Source organism: Myotis myotis, unplaced genomic scaffold (genome assembly GCF_014108235.1).
Source record: "Myotis myotis isolate mMyoMyo1 unplaced genomic scaffold, mMyoMyo1.p scaffold_m19_p_3, whole genome shotgun sequence".
In the NCBI taxonomy this organism is placed as follows: Eukaryota; Metazoa; Chordata; class Mammalia; order Chiroptera; family Vespertilionidae; genus Myotis; species Myotis myotis.
The window spans coordinates 133,348,002-133,369,305 of record NW_023416335.1 but is presented as its reverse complement, the minus strand read 5'-3'; the positions used below and the strand labels follow the sequence as shown (position 1 = coordinate 133,369,305).

General features: G+C 37.3%; 1 protein-coding gene across 1 annotated transcript; it reads right to left on the bottom strand.

Moving 5' to 3' along the window:
- Window positions 1-1,285: 1,285 nt before the first annotated feature.
- Window positions 1,286-19,685, bottom strand: TSPAN19 (tetraspanin 19). Its single transcript, XM_036297790.1, has 8 exons — window positions 19,620-19,685; window positions 19,459-19,531; window positions 13,392-13,516; window positions 11,883-11,957; window positions 8,229-8,339; window positions 6,145-6,288; window positions 4,886-4,969; window positions 1,286-1,354 (listed from the first exon to the last, which is right to left on the bottom strand). Exons 1-8 carry the CDS (start codon window positions 19,683-19,685, stop codon window positions 1,286-1,288), a joined length of 747 nt encoding a protein of 248 aa, XP_036153683.1.
- Between the last annotated feature and the right edge of the window lie 1,619 nt (window positions 19,686-21,304).

The window sequence follows — 21,304 nt, the reverse complement described above, 5'->3', positions numbered from 1 at the left end:
TCTCATCGATATTTCTAACTCTCTATCCCTCTCTCTTCCTCTCTGTAAAAAATCAATAAAATAAAAAAAACAGTTCTACAGGTCTCTAAAACCTTCAATGTACTGAACATATAGATGAAAACAGATGTGATTGAATTAGTAGATGAGTGTGAGACTTCTAAAGGGGTGGAGCCCTGACCGGTTTGGCTCAGTGGATAGAGCATTGGCCTGCGGACTGAAGGGTCCCAGGTTCGATTCCGGTCAAGGGCATGTGCCTTGGTTGCGGGCACATCCCCAGTAGGGGGTTTGCAGGAGGCAGCTGATGGATGGTTCTCTCTCATCGATGTTTCTAACTCTCTATCCCTCTCCCTTCCTCTCTGTAAAAAATCAATAAAATAAATTTAAAAAAAAAAAATAAAGGGGTGGAGCAATGTAGGATCTTCAGTTACTCTATCCTTTCTTCATTTTCTCAAGGTCAAGACAGCCTTTTGCTATAAAGGACAACAATGATATAAAAACAGCTCACATCTTTATAGTAGTTATTTTTATTTTTCAAAACACTGTTTTTTGTTCTCACACTATCATTTTTAAGAAAATAGAAAACTAGGTTATTTTTGTTTCCTCCAGGGAATTGTGCACACACACATTGAACAAAATTTAAGGAAAAAGAGAAGCAAATGACGAGCAAGTAAAAAGTATTGGAATTCAGTGGTCATTCAGAATAGATTTTTTTCTACCACAGTTAAAAAATCATTGTTATTTTAATATGATATTATTACCACCAAAATATATCCAAATCTCTAAAATTTTAAGTTTATTATTAATTTGTAAGCATTATCAGAATAAATGATTAGTTCAGTAGAGATGTATCATGAAGATTTTCAATCTTCCTTTTAAATTTTCTATAAATCAGCATCATTTTCTTAAAATTTGCAAATGTAAGGTACATGCTATAATTACTTAATTAATATTTTCTATATAAGAAACTCAAAATATATCATAATATTTAACTACATTTTGATTTTAATATTCGTGATATCCCCTGAATTCAGAAAATAACTCAAGGTAAAGTTCTAAACTGCAGAATATTTTGATATTTTGAAATATTTGATATGTTGAAAAGCCAAATAAAAAGTTCATGAAGTGATGTATTATAATTCCAAAAATTTTATGTTACATATAACCAATGACTTCAATGACTCCTAAACTTCATTAATGTAATTGAGAAACTTTTTGGGATAAAAGAATACATTGTGATTATTTTGCGAACTAACTGGTTTCTTCCAGACAAATTAAAATCCAAAGATCACATTTCTGCAAATATTCTGTTCTTGATATGTCTGAAGAAAGAGACAGTTAATGAGATTTGCAAAACCTGGAAGAAAAGGAAACAATAGCAGATCAAAATGTAATCAATAAGAATAATTTATAATGTTAGTATTTACTGTGTAATCACTAACATGCATACTGTAAAGGGAAAAAAGATGAAATAGGGTGAGAAATTTCAGCATAAGGTACATATGGTTGTGAAAGAGAAGTCTGCAGAAAGAGTCTTCTAGAGTAACCTCGTGTCACCAGGTTCATTTATAGAGGAAACTAGAATGAACAGACTGTTAAATTTTAATTACATGGGCTATCATTGGGCTAGCGGCCTTGATGAATTGCTGATCCGTTCTTTGTTCATCTTTCTAACCATATCATTAATCTTACAAAACTGCCTCTTTTTGGCACAGGATTATGAAAAGTAGTGTGTAAAAGGTAGGTAGTAAATGGAACACAGATACCACCACTCCCCCCCCCCCCCCGCCCCAGTCTTTCCTTACACTCCTCAGCTTGGACACAAAAGCATTTCAAAATAACTATGCTAATGCTTTTAAGAATTTCTTGGTTTATCATCATTCGGAGATTAAACCTGTCATCCTACTTTGGCCAAACTGTGCATTTATATATTCACTAGAGGCCCGGTGCACAAAAATTTGTGCACTCGTGGGGAGGCGTCCCTCAGCCCAGCCGGCGCCCATTTGCAGTCCAGGACCCCTTGGGGGATGTCCACCTGTTGACTTACGCCCACTCCCCGGGGGATCAGGCCTAAGCTTGCAGTCAGACATCCTTCTGGCAGCCAGGGAGCCCTCGGGGATGTCTGACTAAAGGCTTAGGCCTCAAGGGATTGGGCCTAAACCATTAGCTGGACACTCTTAGTGCTGCCACGGAGGTGGGAGAGGCTCCTGCCACCACCTTTGCACTGGCCAGCCATGAGCCAGCTTCTGGCTGAGTGGCACTCCCCATATGGAAGTGCACTGACCACCAGGGAGCAGCTCCTGCACTGAGCATCTGCCCCCTGGTGGCCAGTGAACATCATAGCAACTGGCCATGCTGCCGTTCAGTCAATTTGCATATTAGACTTTTATCATTATTATATAGGATGTCCCCCCTTTATTATTATATATTTAATATATATAAACATATATATTATATATATTATATAATAATATATTATTATATATTTCCCCCCTTTTGCCCCTTCTACCCAGCTCTTGCCCTCCACTTCTCTCTGGCCATCACCATACTGTTGTCTGTGTCCATGGGTTGTGCATATATTTTCTTTGGCTAATCCCTTCTTTAAATTCACTTCTTTAAATTTTTATTTTCAGATAAGTGCTTATAACTGCACTATTATATATTTTCTATTATATCATTTAGAATTAAGATTTTTTAATTGAACCCTTGTAAATTTTAGCACAATTTAATAAATTATGCTAGAAGCAATTAGGAGATTTTTCATGTAATGCAGATACATTTCAATTAATATTTTATTAATTTTATTTTTTTAATATTTTAATTTGAAATAATCTCACACATATAAAAAAAACTATAAAATACTACAGCATATTATATGTACCCTTCACCCAATTTCTTAGGTGTTAATAATTTAAACATAACCATTATACAACTAACAAAATTTGGAATATATTTTTCTTATAATTTCTTTAATGTTATTTAATCCATTTACTTTGTTTTTGTTAATCTTCACCCAAGTATATTTTTCCATTGAATTTTAGAGAGAGTGAAGGGAAAGGGAGAGACACATTGATTGGTTGCCTCCTGCACATGCTCTGATAGGAACTGGGGAATCAAGCCAGCAACTGCCAGATATGGCAGTAACTCTATCAGTAAGCACTCTGAAAGTCAGTGGCATAAATGCACCAATTAAAAGACAGATTATGAGGGTGAATCAAAAACAAAACCCACTTTAAAAATAAAGACACATATAGATTAAAAGTAAATGAATTAAGCTGCAGCCTGTTTTGCTCAGTGGATAGAGCATTAGCCCTTGGACTGAAGGGCTAATATTAAAATATTCAAAAAATAAAAATTAATAAAATATTGATTGAAATGTATCTGCATTACATGAAAAATTTCCTAATTGCTTCTAGCATAATTTATTAAATTGTGCTAAATTTACAAGGGTTCAATTAAAAAAATCTAAATTCTAAATGATATAATAGAAAATATATAATAGTGCAGTTATAAGCATTTATCTGAAAATAAAAATTTAAAGAAGTGAATTTAAAGAAGGGATTAGCCAAAGAAAATATATGCACAACCCATGGATTCCTTGACTGGAATCTAACCTGGGACCCTTCAGTCCAAGGGCTAATGCTCTATCCACTGAGCAAAACAGGTTGCAGCTTCATTCATTTACTTTTAATCTATATGTGTCTTTATATTTAAAGTGGGTTTTGTTTTTGATTCACCCTCATAATCTGTCTTTTAATTGGTGCATTTATGCCACTGACTTTCAGAGTGCTTACTGATAGAGTTACTGCCATATCTGGCGGCTCCTGGGGCTTGCAGGGCCGGTGTGCCTGCGTCCGGGGACCGGATTCGGTACCGGGCAGCAGGCAGGCGGCTTCTGCTGTTACCCACGGGGGCCTGGATGGCGGCTGGTGCTGGTGGCTTGCGCTGTCCTGCCCTGCCTGCAGTATGCAAATTAGCTGCCATCTTTGTTGGCAGTTAATTTGCATATCTCGCTGATTAGCCAATGGGAGGTGTAGTGAAGGTACGGTCAATTACCATGCTTGGCTATTATTAGATAGGATTCCAATGTTATAGTCTGCACTGTAATAATCTGTCCACTTACGGTTTTCTTGAATCCATAGCCTTTACTTGCTCTTATCAATTGTCACTGAGATTGGAAAATGCAGTCTTGCTTCTGAATCTCAGCTCTGTAGCTGGCACCCTTTGGGTCATGAAATATGTCTATGTTGCTTCCACAACATAGATGTATCTCTAACATCTAGTATATAGTATCTGAATGACAGCAGATATTCACCACCCTCCAAATTTTCTGAATGAATGAATGAGTCTATGAGTGAATAGATTTACTAATGTCAAACATCTGCCCAAATTTCAGAAGTTTGCCAACTTGCCAACATGGTGCTCTGGATGCTGAGATAGGAATTATTATTTTTTAAATATCACAAAGCAGTGAAATTATAGGATACAGGCCAGTATGACTCCTTATTAACAATCCCCACTGACTTAGCTGATTTAGGGATATCACCTCCAGCTGGACCAATCCCTCTCTTGGTGCTAAAGTCTCAAGAGCCTGGCTCCTATTCAGCGGTTCTCAACCTGTGGGTCGCGACCCCTTTGGCGGTCAAACGACCCTTTCACAGGGGTCCATCCTGCATATCAGATCTTTACATTACGATTCATAACAGTAGCAACATTACAGTTATGAAGTAGCAACGAAAAAAATTTTATGGTTCGGTCCCAACATGAGGAATTGTAACCACTGTTAGATTAACTTGTTTGATTAGGTCTCCAGCTGTTTGTTCCATAGATTATTCTGTATTATTTATACTTAATATTTTTATATTTAAACACAGGAACAAAACCTTACCTCTGAAACCAAAAGTCCAAAGTTAATTCCAATTAATAATAAAGCATTAGCTTGATACCATGTGTTGATTTTATTTTCACAACCCTAAGGAATAAAAAGTCACTTAAGTTAACTTGGAGATTGACATAGTTTTATACATAATTCCATTACCAATAAGAAGAGACATAGACATTAGACATTTAGTAAAGTCTGAAAAACAAGTCAGTGTCTAACTGGAGACAATGTTTTAATCCAGAGAGCTTCATGTGATGACAGGACACCTTGCTTGCTACTTTTAAAGTTACTAAGATGTTGTCATGCAATTGAAATCAGAAATTTATTGTTTTAGAGGGATTTAACTGCAGACAATTTTAACTTAATAGGGTATATAACTAGCACCTAAAATGATTAGTACCCAAATAGCAGAAGCTTCACAAAAAATCCTCTAGCCCAGCCGGGTGTGGCTCAGTGGTTGAGCATCAGCCCTGGAGTCAAAAGGTCACCTGTTCGATTCCCGGTGTGGGCATATGCCCAGGTTGTAGGCTCTATCCCCAGTGTGGGGCTCGTAGGAGGCAGCCAATCAATTATTCTCTCTCATCATTGGTGTTTCTATCACTCTCTCCCTCTCCCTTCATCTCTGAAATCAATAAAAATATATTTAAAATTTTTTAAATCCTCTATATATTTATGAATAAATTATATAATTAAAAGATACATCTTAAAATTAGAATGGCATTAGTAAATAAACTATACAAAGTTTTAGAAGTTCTTGGGATGGAAATCTCTAGTTCATCAATATTCCATACCTGTAAATAGTCACTGCTCCAGGTGAACCTGTACTCTCAATTCTGCCAAATTTACCTGAATACCACTTTTGTCATTGCTGGGATCCCCTCCCTTCAGTTTCTGCCAATCTCCATACTCTTTAATACTGGTATGGCAGCTCTCCGACCAATAGTGAGAGTTGCCAATAGCGCCCCCTTCCTCTGCAAGGATTTGGGAAGGAAGGTTGAGAAGAAAAGTTGATGGCATCCCAAGTTCTAGTAGCACTTAGATCACATACGATACTCCCAGAAAGTTTACTTATTTATTATATACCTGAGATAGTACTGCAATCACCTAAATATGAGTTCAATTTAGATAAGTCACTGAAGAACCTAACGACCAGAAATAACATTGTCTTTATATAAAAATTGGCTCAGAATTATAAATTGACTTGCAAAATAAAATTTTTAAAAAGTCACTGTAAAATATTTGCAGCGGCTTTGACTTATCTTTACCTCTAAGTAAGTTGCATTCAGTGGCTCATCACAAAACCACTTTCTTAATGTAGAATTCGTGCAAGAACATGGCACCTGTTCTGAATTTTCTTTATTCTCATTCGTTATCCAATCTGTGTAATTGTGTTGGCCACAACACTGCAACTAGGAAAAAGATTTTTATGAATTTTACCATAAAATATTCAAAATGCAGGTAATTATATAATGCTCATGCACATTAAAGTGTTTTCATGATAAATTTATTCTCTGTTAAAATGTAGAGAATTAAGTAAATAAGTACACGTTTGTTTAATCTATTATATTGTTGCTGCTACTGTTGATGTCAACAAGAGGTAAAGATCTTTACTTGATAAGTGGACTATGTTTGGCTGAAATTGTTATATCTGAATTTATTTATAGGAGCCCAGAATGAAAGGTATGCTTGATTGACCAAATCTACAACCATGTTTTGGGCCAGAACATAGAAGAAAGAATCCTCTTCTTAACTATAGCAATTATCTTTCTATATATTTATCCCCGCTATGCTGCCATAGATGTTTAGTATACATAAAGAGGGTTAATCTACTTTCTTTAGGATTAAAATGTGAGATGTTAACTTTCAATTTTGTATTGTGTGAAAAACTGCAACAAAGAACCAAAAAGGTGATAAGGAAGATAGTCACAGAGATGATCAAACATCTAATAAATGTCTCATTTCCTATCCTATTGAGCTGGGAGGATGTGAAAAAAATCAGTTTATATATTTGACACCTAGAAAACAGAGGTTAAAGTGAATATTTCATTGTTTTTCTAAACTTGTTATTGAAAGTTATAACATCAGTATTGTCTATGTCATAATATGTACCAACAATTTTGACAAGAACTTGGGAATGTTGAATGACTATAATAGTGCTTTAGAGCTTGGATATTAAAAGTTAGTTAAATCAATCAAACCTACATACAAGATATCAATTATATTCATGGTTAGGAACTTTAAGTTGGATTCTCATTAATGATAGTAATGTCATACATAGACTTGTTTTACCGTTTATTAGTTTATGACCATAAAAAAAAAAGGTTGTAATGCAATCTGGAAATGGAATACCTCTACAATTCACATACATCAGAAAAAAAACATATGCAGAATAAAACATTTATAATTACATTTCAATTCTCCTAAAATGCATTTTGTTTAGTAAAGGTACCAAAAATAATGAACTATTTCTATGTGAGGCATCTAAAGTGGCAGTTAAGAATACAAAATCTAGTGCTAGATTGTCTGGGACTGGATGTTGGCTCTGCCACTTATTGACTGGGTGACGCTGGCTTGGTCCTGAATCTCTCTGTCCTCCATCTATAAAATGAGAATGATAGTTTGACCTCATTGGTTGAGAGGATAAAGTGAGTTAATACATGCAAAGCACTTACCAAAGGAACTGGTACTATGTAAATGTTCCAGGTGCTGATCTCTTCCTGTACATTATTTGGCTGACCGTACCAATTCCCTTCACTGCCCAGAAATAGCTGAACTGTTCAATAATAACCCTAACAACATTAGCTAATAAATATTAGCTGCCTGCTATGTTCCAGATCTAAGGCTTTCTAAATAGTCTCTCTATTACTTCATTTATTCCTGCCACTAGGGGTAGGAGTTATTCTGCCCATTTTACTAATATGAAATGTGAAATTAAGAAAATTACTTGCCCGGGATCACACACAAAGCTACTGTGTGGTAATCCAAACATGCAGGCTCAAATGGGGGCCGTCATGCTACTCTGCTGCCAGCTCGGACTGTGCTCACACTTACCTCCCAAGGGTGCAGGAGGACTGATGACCCTACTTGGCAAAGACCACCAACACTTTCCTAGGGAAACCAGGTTAAAATGCACATCACTTAACCCAGAAAAGGAGCTGTAAGTTACAAAAGGAAGAGACAACTAAGATCTGTATGTGGAAACAACGCGATTATACCCTATTTGTTTTGGAAGAAATAAAAGAATGTCTCCTTTCTCTGTCCCTATCCTCTACCCTTCCCTCTATTCCTCTCTATCCTACAGTGATCACCTCTGACATTTAATTTTTATTTTATGCTAATTTTGTCTTACTGTTTTTTGTAAAGCATTCAGGATAGTCCACTTAAATATGTCTTCAGGCACATCTTTAGATCCATACTGAGAAATGACTAAATCAATTTCATCATGCCATACTTGGTGAACCTGTTGAAAATTGTATAAAAAGTGAAATTTTGATGGGAACTTTCCTTATGTCTCTTCATAAAAGGGTATTCAAAGTTACCTTTTGTTTTTTGCTTATGTCTAGAAGCTTTTTTCTTCCTTATACCTATTTTTAACAATCTCAGTGAGTACTGATGTATTTGGTTTTACTTAAGCATTCAAAAGTTCATGACTTTCACAACTAATCTCTAATTTGGTCCTCAAAAATGCCCAAACTTAAAAAGAACAGATACTATTCCCATTTTATGAACACGAAGACAGATACTTAGAGAATTTAATTATTTGCTTTGTTTACATGAATAAGGAAGAGGAGCTGAGATGTGTATATATGTTTTATTTAAATTCTAGTCTAGTGACATTTCCTTATATTTTGCTGTCTTTGAATAATCAAAATTAAATAACTGGTGAGAATACTATATAATAAAGAGGTAATTTGCAAATTAACCGACAAGCCCTCACACAAGATGGCCACCCCCATGTGGTCACAAGATGGTCGCCACAGATAGCTGGCAGGGGAGGGCAGTTGCGGGGGACCAGGCTGGCAGGGGAGGGCAGTTGGGGGTGACCAGGCCAGCAGGGGAGGGCAGTTGGGGGCAACCAGGCCTGCAGGGGAGGGCAGTTAGGGGTGACCAGGCCTGCTGGGGAGGGCAGTTGGGGGAGACCAGGCTGGTAGGCAAGGGCAGTTGGGGGCAACCAGGCCTGCAGGGGAGGGCAGTTGGTGGGGACCAGGCCTTCAGGGGAGGGCAGTTGGAGGTGACTGGGTCGGCAGGGGAAGGCATTTGGGGGCAATTGGGCCAGCAGGGGAGCAGTTAGGCATCGATCAGGCTGGCAGGGGAGTGGTTAGGGGGTGATCAGGCTGGCAGGCAGAAGCAGTTAGGGACAATCAGGCAGGCAGGAAGGTGAGCGGTTGGGAGCCAGGAGTCCCAGATTGTGAGAGAGATATCTGCCTGCCGATTTATGGAATTGGGCCTAAACTGGCAGTCAGACATCCCCTGAGAGGTCTCAGATCAGAGAGGATGCAGGCTAGGCTGAGGGACACCCCCTCCCCCCATGCATGAATTTCATGCACTGGGCCTCTAGTACTATAATAATTAAAACATCTGTACAAGTTAAACACTTATGCAGTTACTTATATATCTATGCTTTAATATATGTAAGAAGATTAGAATAACATAAAATGTTACTTAGAGCTATATGTTATCTAACTTATTCTCTAAGTTAACTTTTATTGAGAATAGAAAATGATGTTTTCTATTCTATAGTGTTGCCAGGAGAGGACAGATTCATGTTCTCATTTAGCCTCTAAACATTATTTGGGAGATCCAAAGTACTTATGAATCATACCTTTGTACATAAGAGTAAAGTGAATTTCCTAAATAAACTGTGTGACTACTATATAAATAAAATTCCCTCACACATATTTAATTTGACATATATACTGTGAGGCCCTAGTGCATCTCCAACACTGAATTAGGCATTGTGAATAGCATAAGAGATTTAGAGGCTCCTAAAAGCTGAATTGACTTTGAATGTAGAAGACAAATCAATGTAAACAAAGCTGTTCTTCTCTGGGATGAGTTAACACATTGTATGCGGGAAACATATTTATACGTTTTATGTATTTATACGTTCTACCAGTGTAGTAGAGCGCAGGACACGTATTAATACGTTTTTTATAGACTAGCGGTAGAATGCGGGTAAGGTATAAATACGTAAACTAAAGTTAGCGTAATTTTACTGAACGTTGCCACTTGCGCAAAAACTTAGCAAAAATGGCCCGTGCCACCTGTTAGTGCACGATAAAAACTACCCGCAATCAATGTGTTAATAGGGGTTCTAGTCCCGGCTGTCATTTGGCCACATTATATTTAAGCAAGTATTTCTCCTCTCAGAGCCTCAGATTCCTGTACTTGAAAGTAGGACTAACAGTGCACCTCTATGAGGATCAATAATATAATGCCTAGAACATGCTTATCACAGTCTCTGGCTCATGGTAGTTATTATTAAACTAGAGGTCTGGTGCACAAAATTCGTGTACAGGTAGGGTCCCTAGGCAGGGCCGGCAATCAGGGCAGATCGGGGCCTTCCGGCTCCAGCAGGAACCTCCCTTCATTTCGCACCACCCCCTGGTGGACAGCTCATGTCATAGTGAGCGATCGAACTCCCGGTCTCCCAGTGGAACTCCCAAGGGGACACTTTGCATATTAGCCTTTTGTATATATATATATATATATATATATAGATGATTTTTATTATTCTTAAAGTAGATAGAGAAAAGTATGTAAATAATACTTAAGTAAATATCGATGACAGTGATACACTATATATATGTGTTAAGGTTTCTTAAGTATTATATTCAGGTTTTATCACTAGTTCTATCACTAGTTAGAAGCTTATGGGTTGGAAACATGCTTTTTCACCAAAGCAGCTTTATAGAACTTACTTGCTGTATACACACACACGCACATTTTGGATATAGAGAGAAGAAATTTTAGTTACAAATGCCAGGCCATTAACAACAGGTCCTAGGTGGTTAGATACCCAGGGTAGATGCTAAGTATAAGATAGCTAATAAAGGTGGAAAGCAGTGGTGTTCCAAAGGAAGATTTTGTTGGGTTTGGTCATTACTAGTACATAGGTGCCTACATATAGAGACAATTTGAATGCCAGGAAGCAAGGAATTAACCAAGAGCTCATTTAAAATTAATGAAGGGAAGGAAGAGGGCTCTTGAGTAGCTACTCTATGACAGGAACTTTGAAAATTGTCAGTTTCTCTGTAAGGTAAATAGGCATTAACCAGAGGATACAGATGAAGACTAAGCTTCTGGCTATTAAATATCTAGTCATATGCAAATCTGTATGACTTCAAGTCCATGCTCTTTTTTACTATAGGACAATTCCCCTAATACAAAGACAGCCCCAACTAACCTGAAACAGACATTTCTTGAAGGATTGAAAGTAACCTTAGGCTGTAATAGGTAGGTTTTGTTATGAAAAGTTTCTTCATGCAATTTATTATGTGTTATTTTGAACTTACCTAATTAATTTAACTATCTTACTCATGGCCACACCAGTGCAAAATACATGAATTATTCAGTCTATCTTTTTTTTCCAATCTACTTAATGAAATTATTAAATTTTAAATGAGTAAAAGTTGAAAATATTTCTTTATAGAAGAGAATATAGCAAAGTGATTGGGTCAGCAGTGGTAGCCAGGGAGGGCTGGGTGGCCAATTTTGGATTTCCCACACTCAGCATCTTCTCCTCCACCTCCACATTCTTTATTATATATACATTCTCAGTCTTCTGCAAACAGAGTAAAAGCCAAGTTCCCAAACCCACCCTTCCCATCTGCACCTGGCCCCTTCCTGTATAGAGTTCTAGTAGTTTCATTGACTCCTTTTACCCCCAGAGACATTTACCTTTAGCTTTTAATATAGGCTTATAGTTCTCAAAAATCTAACATATTCAATTTTCTTTAGATTTCAAAAAAAAAAAAAAAAAAAAAGGCTGATCTTTCCATACCTCCTCTTTCTTTGTGAAGATGAGTGCTGAAAGTGCAACCTGAACACCAAAGGCCCAGATTAACAGTACTGCATACTAAAACAGAAGAAAAATAGAGATGACAACTATGCTTTTAACATATTTTTAGATGCTACAATGATGGGAAGGTGTACACCATATGAAACAGTCTTAAAATATACATAGGTATTGCTGACATTTCCTGTTCTCATATATAATATCAAAATTATTCAAACAAAACAGCAACAAATATATATATCAATGAACATTTGGATAGGAGGAAGAAAGAAGGAAGTGGTAGAACCCTCACAGGTTACGTGGTCTAAGGTGATGTTGTTGACACTGTCTTCATTCAGATCTAAAACTGTCACAGAAGGAAATTCAATTAGTCAATTCCTTTGACCAGTGTATACTGAAAATCAGTGTCTAGAGCAGCGGTTCTCAACCTGTGGGTTGCGACCCCTTTGGGGGTCAAATGACTCTTTCACGGGGTCACCTAAGACCATCGGAAAACACATATATAATTACATATTGTTTTTGTGATTAATCACTATGCTTTAATTATGTTCAATTTGTAACAATGAAAATACACCCTGCATATCAGATATTTACATTACAATTCATAACAGTAGCAAAATTACAGTTATGAAGTAGCAACGAAAATAATTTTATGGTTGGGGTCACCACAACATGAGGAACTGTATTAAAGGGTCGCGGCATTAGGAAGGTTGAGAACCACCGGTCTAGAATGACCACCCAGACCTTTAGTGCTACAGGAAAGGTAAGTATTTCTGCATTCTTCCCAGCAAGACACAATGACTGCAGTTAAATTTCTTATTTATTTTCTTGACAGGAGAGTGCCTGTGAATTAAAATTAATTAGATTTAAAAGAAATGTTAAACACTATAGTCCATCTAAGTGTGTCAGCTGTGATCTATAGCTACCACATGTATGGTAAATAGCTCATGTTCGGTTTATAATTTATATTTTCATGTTATGTCTTGGGAGAGAGAATACTAGCCAGAGGCTAGAGTTTGCTCTTCTCAGCAGTTACATTTCTCTTTGTTAAATAATTAATTTTGATCTCAGTTATAAGTCAGTTTCCTACATGGCATGCGCACAAGGAGAAAATGTGCTGACTACAGGATATGTTTCCTTTTGCATGCTAAGCTACAATGCTTGTTGACTTTAATATAGTTTATACTGATATTAATCTTCACATTCCTATGTTAGTTAATTGTAGGTCACCTTAAAAAACAGATCCCTATTGACTTTGTACTAAAAATTAATTATCTAAGGGCACAAAAATTGAGGTATAGATTTGATCCATGGAAAACTCTCCCCTCAGATTCTACCTAGAACCCTTTCTTGGAAGGGGTGGATTTATTTGCCTTATGCCCAAGAGCACACTGTACTGAAATGCTGTGATAACATAAATAATTCAGTTCAACTGTGTGACTTGGAGATTCAAATCAAAAATACACTGTCAGGCTATTGAAATGAAATACATACCAGAACTAGGAGCCATCTGATTTCATATTGAATTCCCAAATAACCCAAGAGAAAAAGAAGAACAATAGCTGATCCAGTTCCAATTAAAATTCCAAAAATATATACTATCAAGTGATTACTTTCATCTGTGGAAATAATAAAATAATTTATTGTTAAGTAATATTTGTTTTCTATTTAGTAATAAATGCAGCAACCCAAATTTTCTCTAAGCAACTATCGCCAAGTTACTAGGATTCCTTCTCACTCTTTTTTTTTTTAAGTATATTTGATTGATTTTTTACAGAGAGGAAGGGAGAGGGATAGAGAGTTAGAAACATCGATGAGGGAGGAACATTGATCAGCTGCCTCCTGCACACTCCCCACTGAGGATGTGCTTGCAACCAAGGTACATGCCCTTGACCAGAATCGAACCTGGGACCCTTGCGTCCGCAGGCTGACGCTCTATCCGCTGAGCCAAACCGATCAGGGCCCTTCTCACTATTTTTAAAACTTCTTTCTAGACCCTCTTACTTACTTGTAGAAACAACTTTTCTTCTTTTAATGGCATGATGGAGAATTTCTTCAATTTCTGAAGAAATCTTTACCTTTGCCTTATGTTAATTATCTTACATAAAAATAAGCATTTTTCCCCTAATGAATGGAGTTGTTAGGGGTAAAATAGGCAGGGTTAGGGAGTTTTAGGAATTAGTGGGTCCATGGGGGAGAACCGCAGGGCTGCAAAGCTGGGAGCTGCAGAAGGCATACATTCACAGAATAAGGGTGCTGGGATCTGCCAAAAGGGATACCTTTACAGAAAAAAGGGGGAGAGGAAGCCACTCATTTACAGAATAAAGAGGAAGGCAACAGGGAATAGAAAAACAAATGGGAGAAAAAGAACAGAACCCCACTGTGGGGTTTGAGCTCTGAAACTGCTATAGTGACCAATCAGAGGGGATATCAGGACACAAAGAACTGCAGCCTTTATAAACCTTAAGAAAGAGGGACTTATTGGGTCTCTCCCCCCTCCCCATGTGGTTGTTTCCCAATAAATTTCCACCTTTTCCTATACTACCTTTTGTCTGTGGCTTCATTCTTTGAATCCACCTGGATAAGAACCCAGGAAATCACTTTTGCATCCTGCCCAGAGGAAAAACTATGCATTCCAGTTTAATTTCCATGTTTCACTAAGATGAACTTTTCTACAACTAATGCACATTCAAATATGCATTTATTTATTTATTTATAAAAAAAATTTAAGTACCTAAATTATGTACAAAAGCTACCCTGAGTTTATTGCTAATATGGCCCTATTAAAGCTATATTTTATTCTCTCTACATCTAGATTGAGCTTTCTGTACTAGAGGAATATCCTATATAATAACAGCCTAATATGCTAAGTGTCCAGTTGTCTGGTCGGCCATTCAACCAATAAAAGACTAATATGCTAATGATATGCTAAGGCTGCTCAACCACTCACTATGATGTGCACTGACCACCAGGGGGCAGATGCTCCAACTGGTAGGTTAGTTGCTGCTGGGGTGCGGCTAATTGGGACTGAGCTAGATGGGCTAGACACGCCCAGGGGCCCTCCCATGGTTCCTCCCCGGTTGGCCAACCTCCTGCATCCCTCCCCCACCCCAATTGTAAACTGGTGGGGTCCCTCAGTGGGGTCTGTGCCCTTTCACAATCTGGGCTGAGGGCCCCCCCCCCCCAGTGCACGAATTTCATGCACAGGGCCTCTAATATATATATATATATATATTCAATAAATTAACTGTTAAATGCTTAATGCTATGGCGCAGACTGTAGAACACTAATTGCTCAGTAAATATTTATTTAAAAGCAAGAAGAATAAATATATAAAATATGCCATAGGTTCTATGGGACAGGCAGTGGTGTGCTGGAACCACTTGCTCTGGCTCATGAAAGGCACTGTTGCCCTGGCCAGGTGGTTGGAGTGTCATCCATACACAAAGAAAGGTTGCAGATTCGATCGCCAGTCCAGCAGGTATGAGAGGCAACCAATTGATGTTTCTCTCTCATATAAATGTATCTCTACTTCTCTCTCTCTCTCTCTCTCTCTCTCTCTCTCTCTCTCAAAAATCAATAAAGCATATCCTTGGGTGAGGAGGAAAAAGGCAACTGTTAATTGTTTGAAAAATATGAAAGCCAACTCACTTCACATTGGCACTTTAAAACTGGCCATTGTGGTAGTGGTAAAACCATAGACATCAACAAATATCATCAATCAAAACTCTCCATCCCAAAACCTGTTAAACATTTAGCAGCATACTTTTGGGTACAAGAGCACCTAATCCAGTAGGGGGTGGGGAGAAGGTAACACCTGAGTTTTGGCTTTAAATGATCATTAGAAATATCTACAGTGGAACAGTAGAAGCATCTGGAGGCTCAGAACAGCGTATAGGAAACCCTGCTTTGCTGGTGCTTACTGTTTGAGGATGGTGAGACTGGGGAGGTTTGGCAAAGAACATATAATGGATATGTTATGTGGTGTTTTCTAGTCCTCTTCACCAGAATTAAAATCCATGAGGACAGGACCTTTATCTTTCTTGTATACAACTGTATCCTCAGTTCACAATAGCATCCAACATATAAAATATGCTCTATAAGTATATTTGTCATTGGATAAATAATGGCAATGGGAGCCAGAGAAAGGCTTTTCATGTTACACAGCTAAATTTGCCTTTTAAGTGAATTACTTCAGTGGCATTCGGAAGATGGCTGAGAAAGGAGATCAGAGCACAAGGCTATTAGAGGCCATTGCAGTGGCCAAAGGCAGTTGAGGACTTTAGGTGACATGGTGTTATTACAGATGGAGAGGTGAGGGCAGAATACTTTAAAAATAGGTAAATTAATTGAAAGATAGGATAACAAAGAGGGGAGAGCCCAACATTTCTTGTCTCAAAATGGTTTTCAAGCCAAAACCAGTTTGGCTCGGTGGATAGAGCATCGGCCTGCGGACTGAAGGGTCCCAGGTTCGATTCCGGTCAAGGGCATGTACCTTGGTTGCAGGCACATCCCCAGTAGGAGGTGTGCAGGAGGCAGCTGGTCGATGTTTCTCTCTCATCGATGTTTCTAACTCTCTATCCCTCTCCCTTCCTCTGTAAAAAATCAATAAAAATATATTTAAAAGAAGAAAACAAATGGTTTTCAATTCCACATCCTGAAACCATAATTGAGATTTTACTATTTTAAACACACGGATAAAGTATGCAACCCTAGCCTTCCCTCTTTAAATAAGAAAATCACTTGCCTTCTACTTCTCTCTTGCACATCTCACATGCTAGAAAGCAAACCTGGTGTTGAGCCAGTCGAAGACAACTTTAGGAAATAGCAGAGCAGCAATATAGAAAGAACTGGGGTTTCTGAATGACACAGCAATCTCTCTCTTGTTTGTTACATTAAATATCCATTTTGGATGAAACAAAACCTTAAAGAATAGTTTCTGGCTACCTTTGCAGGGGTTTTTCATAAGTAAGGACATTAGGGTTAATGAGAATTATCTGTCAAGTCCAAAATGGAGGGGGAAAATGAAAAAATGAGTTGCTGCACACAATTACTACATTATTAAATTAGTGCTCTGCCCCGTGTCTGGCACAGTCAGTATTACATAAGTGGAAATGACTATTGTCATTATTATGGTGAAGCAAAAGAGAAATAGAAAGGTCCATACACCCATTTGCTTACTCTGAGCAAATCCCTAATGCACTCAGACATCATGAATACTTTTCCATAAGCAAAGTATTATACAAAAAGAAGAGAATAAAGATACTAAGCACTTAGGAATAGCTGAAGTTTAGCTAAATGATTCAATACTTTGTAGCACTGTATTACATATTAAACCTTTTTATTTAGCTTTATTTTTTTTCTATAAACATGTTTTTTTCTTACTTGATATCCACTAAGAAATAGGTTGGCTCTTATAGTAGATGGTTTTGCCATATATTTAATAATTAACAGTGCTGTCCAGTAGAACTTAATGAAATGAAAGAAAAGTTCTACATCTGCTATTTCCAATAAGGTAGACAATACCCCATAGACACATATGGTCACTGAGTACTTGAAATGTGGCTTCTTTCTGCCAACTGAGTACGTTTATATGAAAATAATCCTTAGGCTATTAAACTTCGGTCCATAGTGACCACAGCATACCATGATATGGTAAAATAAGGACAATGTAAAGATCTAACATTTAAAAAATGAAGTTAAATGTATTCAATTACTGTATTTATATTTAGAAAATATTTTAAATATATCCTATATAATAAAAGGGTATTATGCAAATTGACCCTAACAGCAGAACCACTGGGAATGACTGGTCACTATGACACACACTGACCACCAGGGGGCAGATAGAAGCTGCCCCCTGGTGGTCAGTGTGCTCCCACAGGGGGAGCTCTGCTCAGCCAGGCTGATGGCTGCCAGCACAGAGGTGGTGGCGGGAGCCTCTCCCGCCTCCTCAGCAGCGGTAAGGATGTCCAACTTCAGCTTAGGCCTGCTCCCCACTGGCAAGTGGACATCCCCCGAAGGCTCCTGGGCTGCCAGAGGGATATCTGACTGCCAGCTTAGGCCCGCTCCCTCGGGGAGCGGGCCTAAGTCAGCAGGTGGACATCCCCCAAGGGGTCCCAGACTGCGAGAGGGCACAGGCCAGGCTGAGGGACCTCTCCGAGTGCACAAATTTTTGTGCACTGGGCCTCTAGTATTTACATAAATATGTAAACATAAAAAATATTATATATTAAAATATATTTAATAAATACTAGAGACATGCACAAAATATCTGAACAAACACACTGGGGAAAGTATGATGTCTCTCTCTTATCTCTGTCTCTCTCTGGAATCTGATTCCACTTACTTTTTCCTCCAGACCAGCTGCTGCTGTGTTTCAATTCATAAGATAAAATATGGCTGCTGATAGGTTCTCTGTTTCACAATCTTGGACACCTGAGGTGAGGTTAATCCTAGAGTCTTTTGACCTCAAGTTCAAAATTATATGGGAAATATTGGTATTGAAATAAAATTGGCATAAAACATTGTGTAAGTTTAAAGTGTGCAATGTGTTGGCTTGGTACATTTATACACTACAAAGTGATTATTATAGTAGCCTTAACTAATGCCTTTAGCCTATCACATTTTTTTAAATTTCTTTTGGTATTGTGAATAGTTAAGCTTTAGTCCTTTAGTAACTTTGAATTATAATACAGTGTTGTTGACTATAATTACTATGTTGTGCATAAAATTGCCAGAATTTATTTATCTACTAATTATAAGTTTGTACCCTTAAACAATATATCTGTAATTCCACCACTCCTTAGCCCTGATAACTACCATTATACTCTGTTTTTACAAAGTTTTTAAAAATTCTACATATAAGTCATATCATACAGTATTTGTCCTTCTCTGTCTGTCTATATCACTTAGTATAATATTTTCAAGGTCCATCCATTATGTCACAAATCGTAGAATTTCCTTCTTTCTCATGGCTGAATAATCTTTCTTTCTTTCTTTCTTTCTTTCTTTCTTTCTTTCTTTCTTTCTTTCTTTCTTCTTTTTTACTATCTATCTATCATCTATCTATCTATCTATCTATCATCTATCATCATCATCTATCTATCATCTATCTCCCATCTTCTTTATCTATTTACCCACCGATGGACACTTATGTTGGTTGTATAGGAAATATATTTTATTTCTAACCATGTGGTGATGAGAATAGAAGAGAATAGTTAACTTGGGCAGTGAATCTATGTTGATCTCCATTATCTTTTCAAGTTTACCTTGTAAAGGTGCCAGAGTTAGTAGAATAATTATAATCTTCCAATTCTCTCATTCCTCTTGTCCAAAATTCCTAGTTTTCTCTCTCAAAACTTTCTCTACTTTATGGTCTTGGATTTAAGCCCTGCCATTTAATAAGCTGTTTCTAAAACCAAATGACAAAGACCTTTAGAGGAAAAAACCCCCGGAATTTTAGAGAACTATGGCCAGCTGCTGAATAAATCATGCCTGCAATTGTTCAAAATGGAATGCCTTGTTTAATTCAGAGAGAAAAATGAAAATAGGTACGTACTTAGAGCAGTTAAAAAATTATTTCTATCCAATAAAAGCCATGCAGCAAATCCTATGAGTAAAAGTCCAAGAACCTACAAAAAAAGTCAATGTGATTTTTAATAATTGCTAATAAAAATTCATTGCATTTTTTCTAGACTAAATAATTTTGAAGAATCTTACCAGGAAAGCTCCATTAATGAGGTTAAGAAAGTATTTTAAAATTAATGATTTGCTTTTCCTTAACATTCTTTTCCTCCCAAGATACTGATGGTTCTGAAAAGATAAGCAAAAATTTTACTACAACACTTGCCATAGTAACAATTTTAAATGATTCTGCTGCCTAACGTTGTTTATTTGTACTTTTTCCTTCTCATACCAGTGGTCAATATCACATTCCCTTCTGCCCTCTCAATATAAGAACATATTGACATTATCTTGAAACTGTACCTGTCTTTCTCTATCTGCATTTTTTGGCTAGACAGTTGAGACCTAGAGGAATTTTTATAGTATGTCAATAGCTGCTTTTCTCAACTTTTTGCAATTTTCAGAAAGTAAAATATTTTATTTGGTTTCCAGTCTTAACACTCTTTTCTCCTTTCCTTTCTCTCTTCATGTCCCTACTCTTTGCCAGAATAAAGTCAGCTCCTCTTGAGGTCTTGCTGTTGCCTGACCTCAATTTTTGCCTATTTTCTTCTTGACATGTCTTTCTACCTATGTAGTCTCTGAGGTCTTTATGTGAAGAGAATAGGTCTTGTATATCATCATAACCCCATAGTCTAGCACATAGTAGGTACTCAGAAGATATTTGTTGAATGAATGAATAGATTAAATTATTTAATTTATTTATATTAGGGTACAGAGTATAAGGAAAGGAACTAACTTAAGGTTGTTTTAACTAATTTTTCCCCATGCCAATTTTCCTAAAACTTCTATGAAAAAACCAACACCCCATTGTTTTTTTGTTGCTTTATTACATAGCAATGTTTTAAAATTTTCTGGGGAGAGAATGATATGTTTAGAAATTTGGACTTTTTTTAAAGCATACTTTTACAAAATGAGAAGATAATAAAAACAGGTTCTTATAGAAACTGATAGGAGAAGAAATTTCTAAATGGTGTTACATGGTACAGAAGTAAAAAAAAATAAAATAAAGTGAGAATTCAGTACTCTTAAAGACAACCAATTTGGTAAGGAAGATGTTCACAGTAACTTCAAAACAGCAGTGTGTTATTCCATTTGGTCTACTAAAACAAAATACCACAGACTAGGAAGCTTATAAGTAAAAAAAAAAAAAAAAAAAAAAAAAAAAAAAATTATCATAGTTCTGGAGGCCAGAAGTCAAGATCAGTTTGCCAGTATGGCTGGGTGAGACCCCTGTTCCAGGTCTCAAACTTCTTCTATCTTCATTTGGTGAAAGGGGCTAGAGTACAATGTGGGATCTCTCTCTTTTTTTTTAATATATTTTATTGATTTTTTACAGAGAGGAAGGGAGAGGGATAGAGAGCTAGAAACATCGATGAGAGAGAAACATCGATCAGCTGCCTCCTGACGTCCCCCACCGGGGATGTGCCTGCAACCAAGGCACATGCCCCTGACCAGAATCGAACCTGGGACCCTTCAGTCCACAGGTGGACGCTCTATCCACTGAGCAATACCGGCCAGGGCTGTGGGATCTCTTTTATAAGAGTGCCAATCCCATTCATGAGGAATTCATTGTGTCCTAATCACCTCCTAAAAGTCCCATCTTCTAACACCATCACAGTGGGTGTATGGATTGCAACGTGAATTTGAGGGACGCACACATTTAGACCACAGCAAGGAGTTCATGTGAAAGAGTTAGAACACAGAAAACAAAGTGTCTAAGC

Excerpts from the sequence above, each read along its gene's own strand:
- TSPAN19 (XM_036297790.1), bottom strand. The coding sequence starts at position 19,685 with ATGTTAAGGAAAAGCAAATCATTAATTTTAAAATACTTTCTTAACCTC. Across the intron at positions 13,517-19,458 it reads TAATTTTTTAACTGCTCTAA|ATGAAAGTAATCACTTGATA; the intron begins GTACGTACCTAT and ends TTATTTCCACAG. Across the intron at positions 4,970-6,144 it reads TGAATGCAACTTACTTAGAG|GGTTGTGAAAATAAAATCAA; the intron begins GTAAAGATAAGT and ends TTTATTCCTTAG.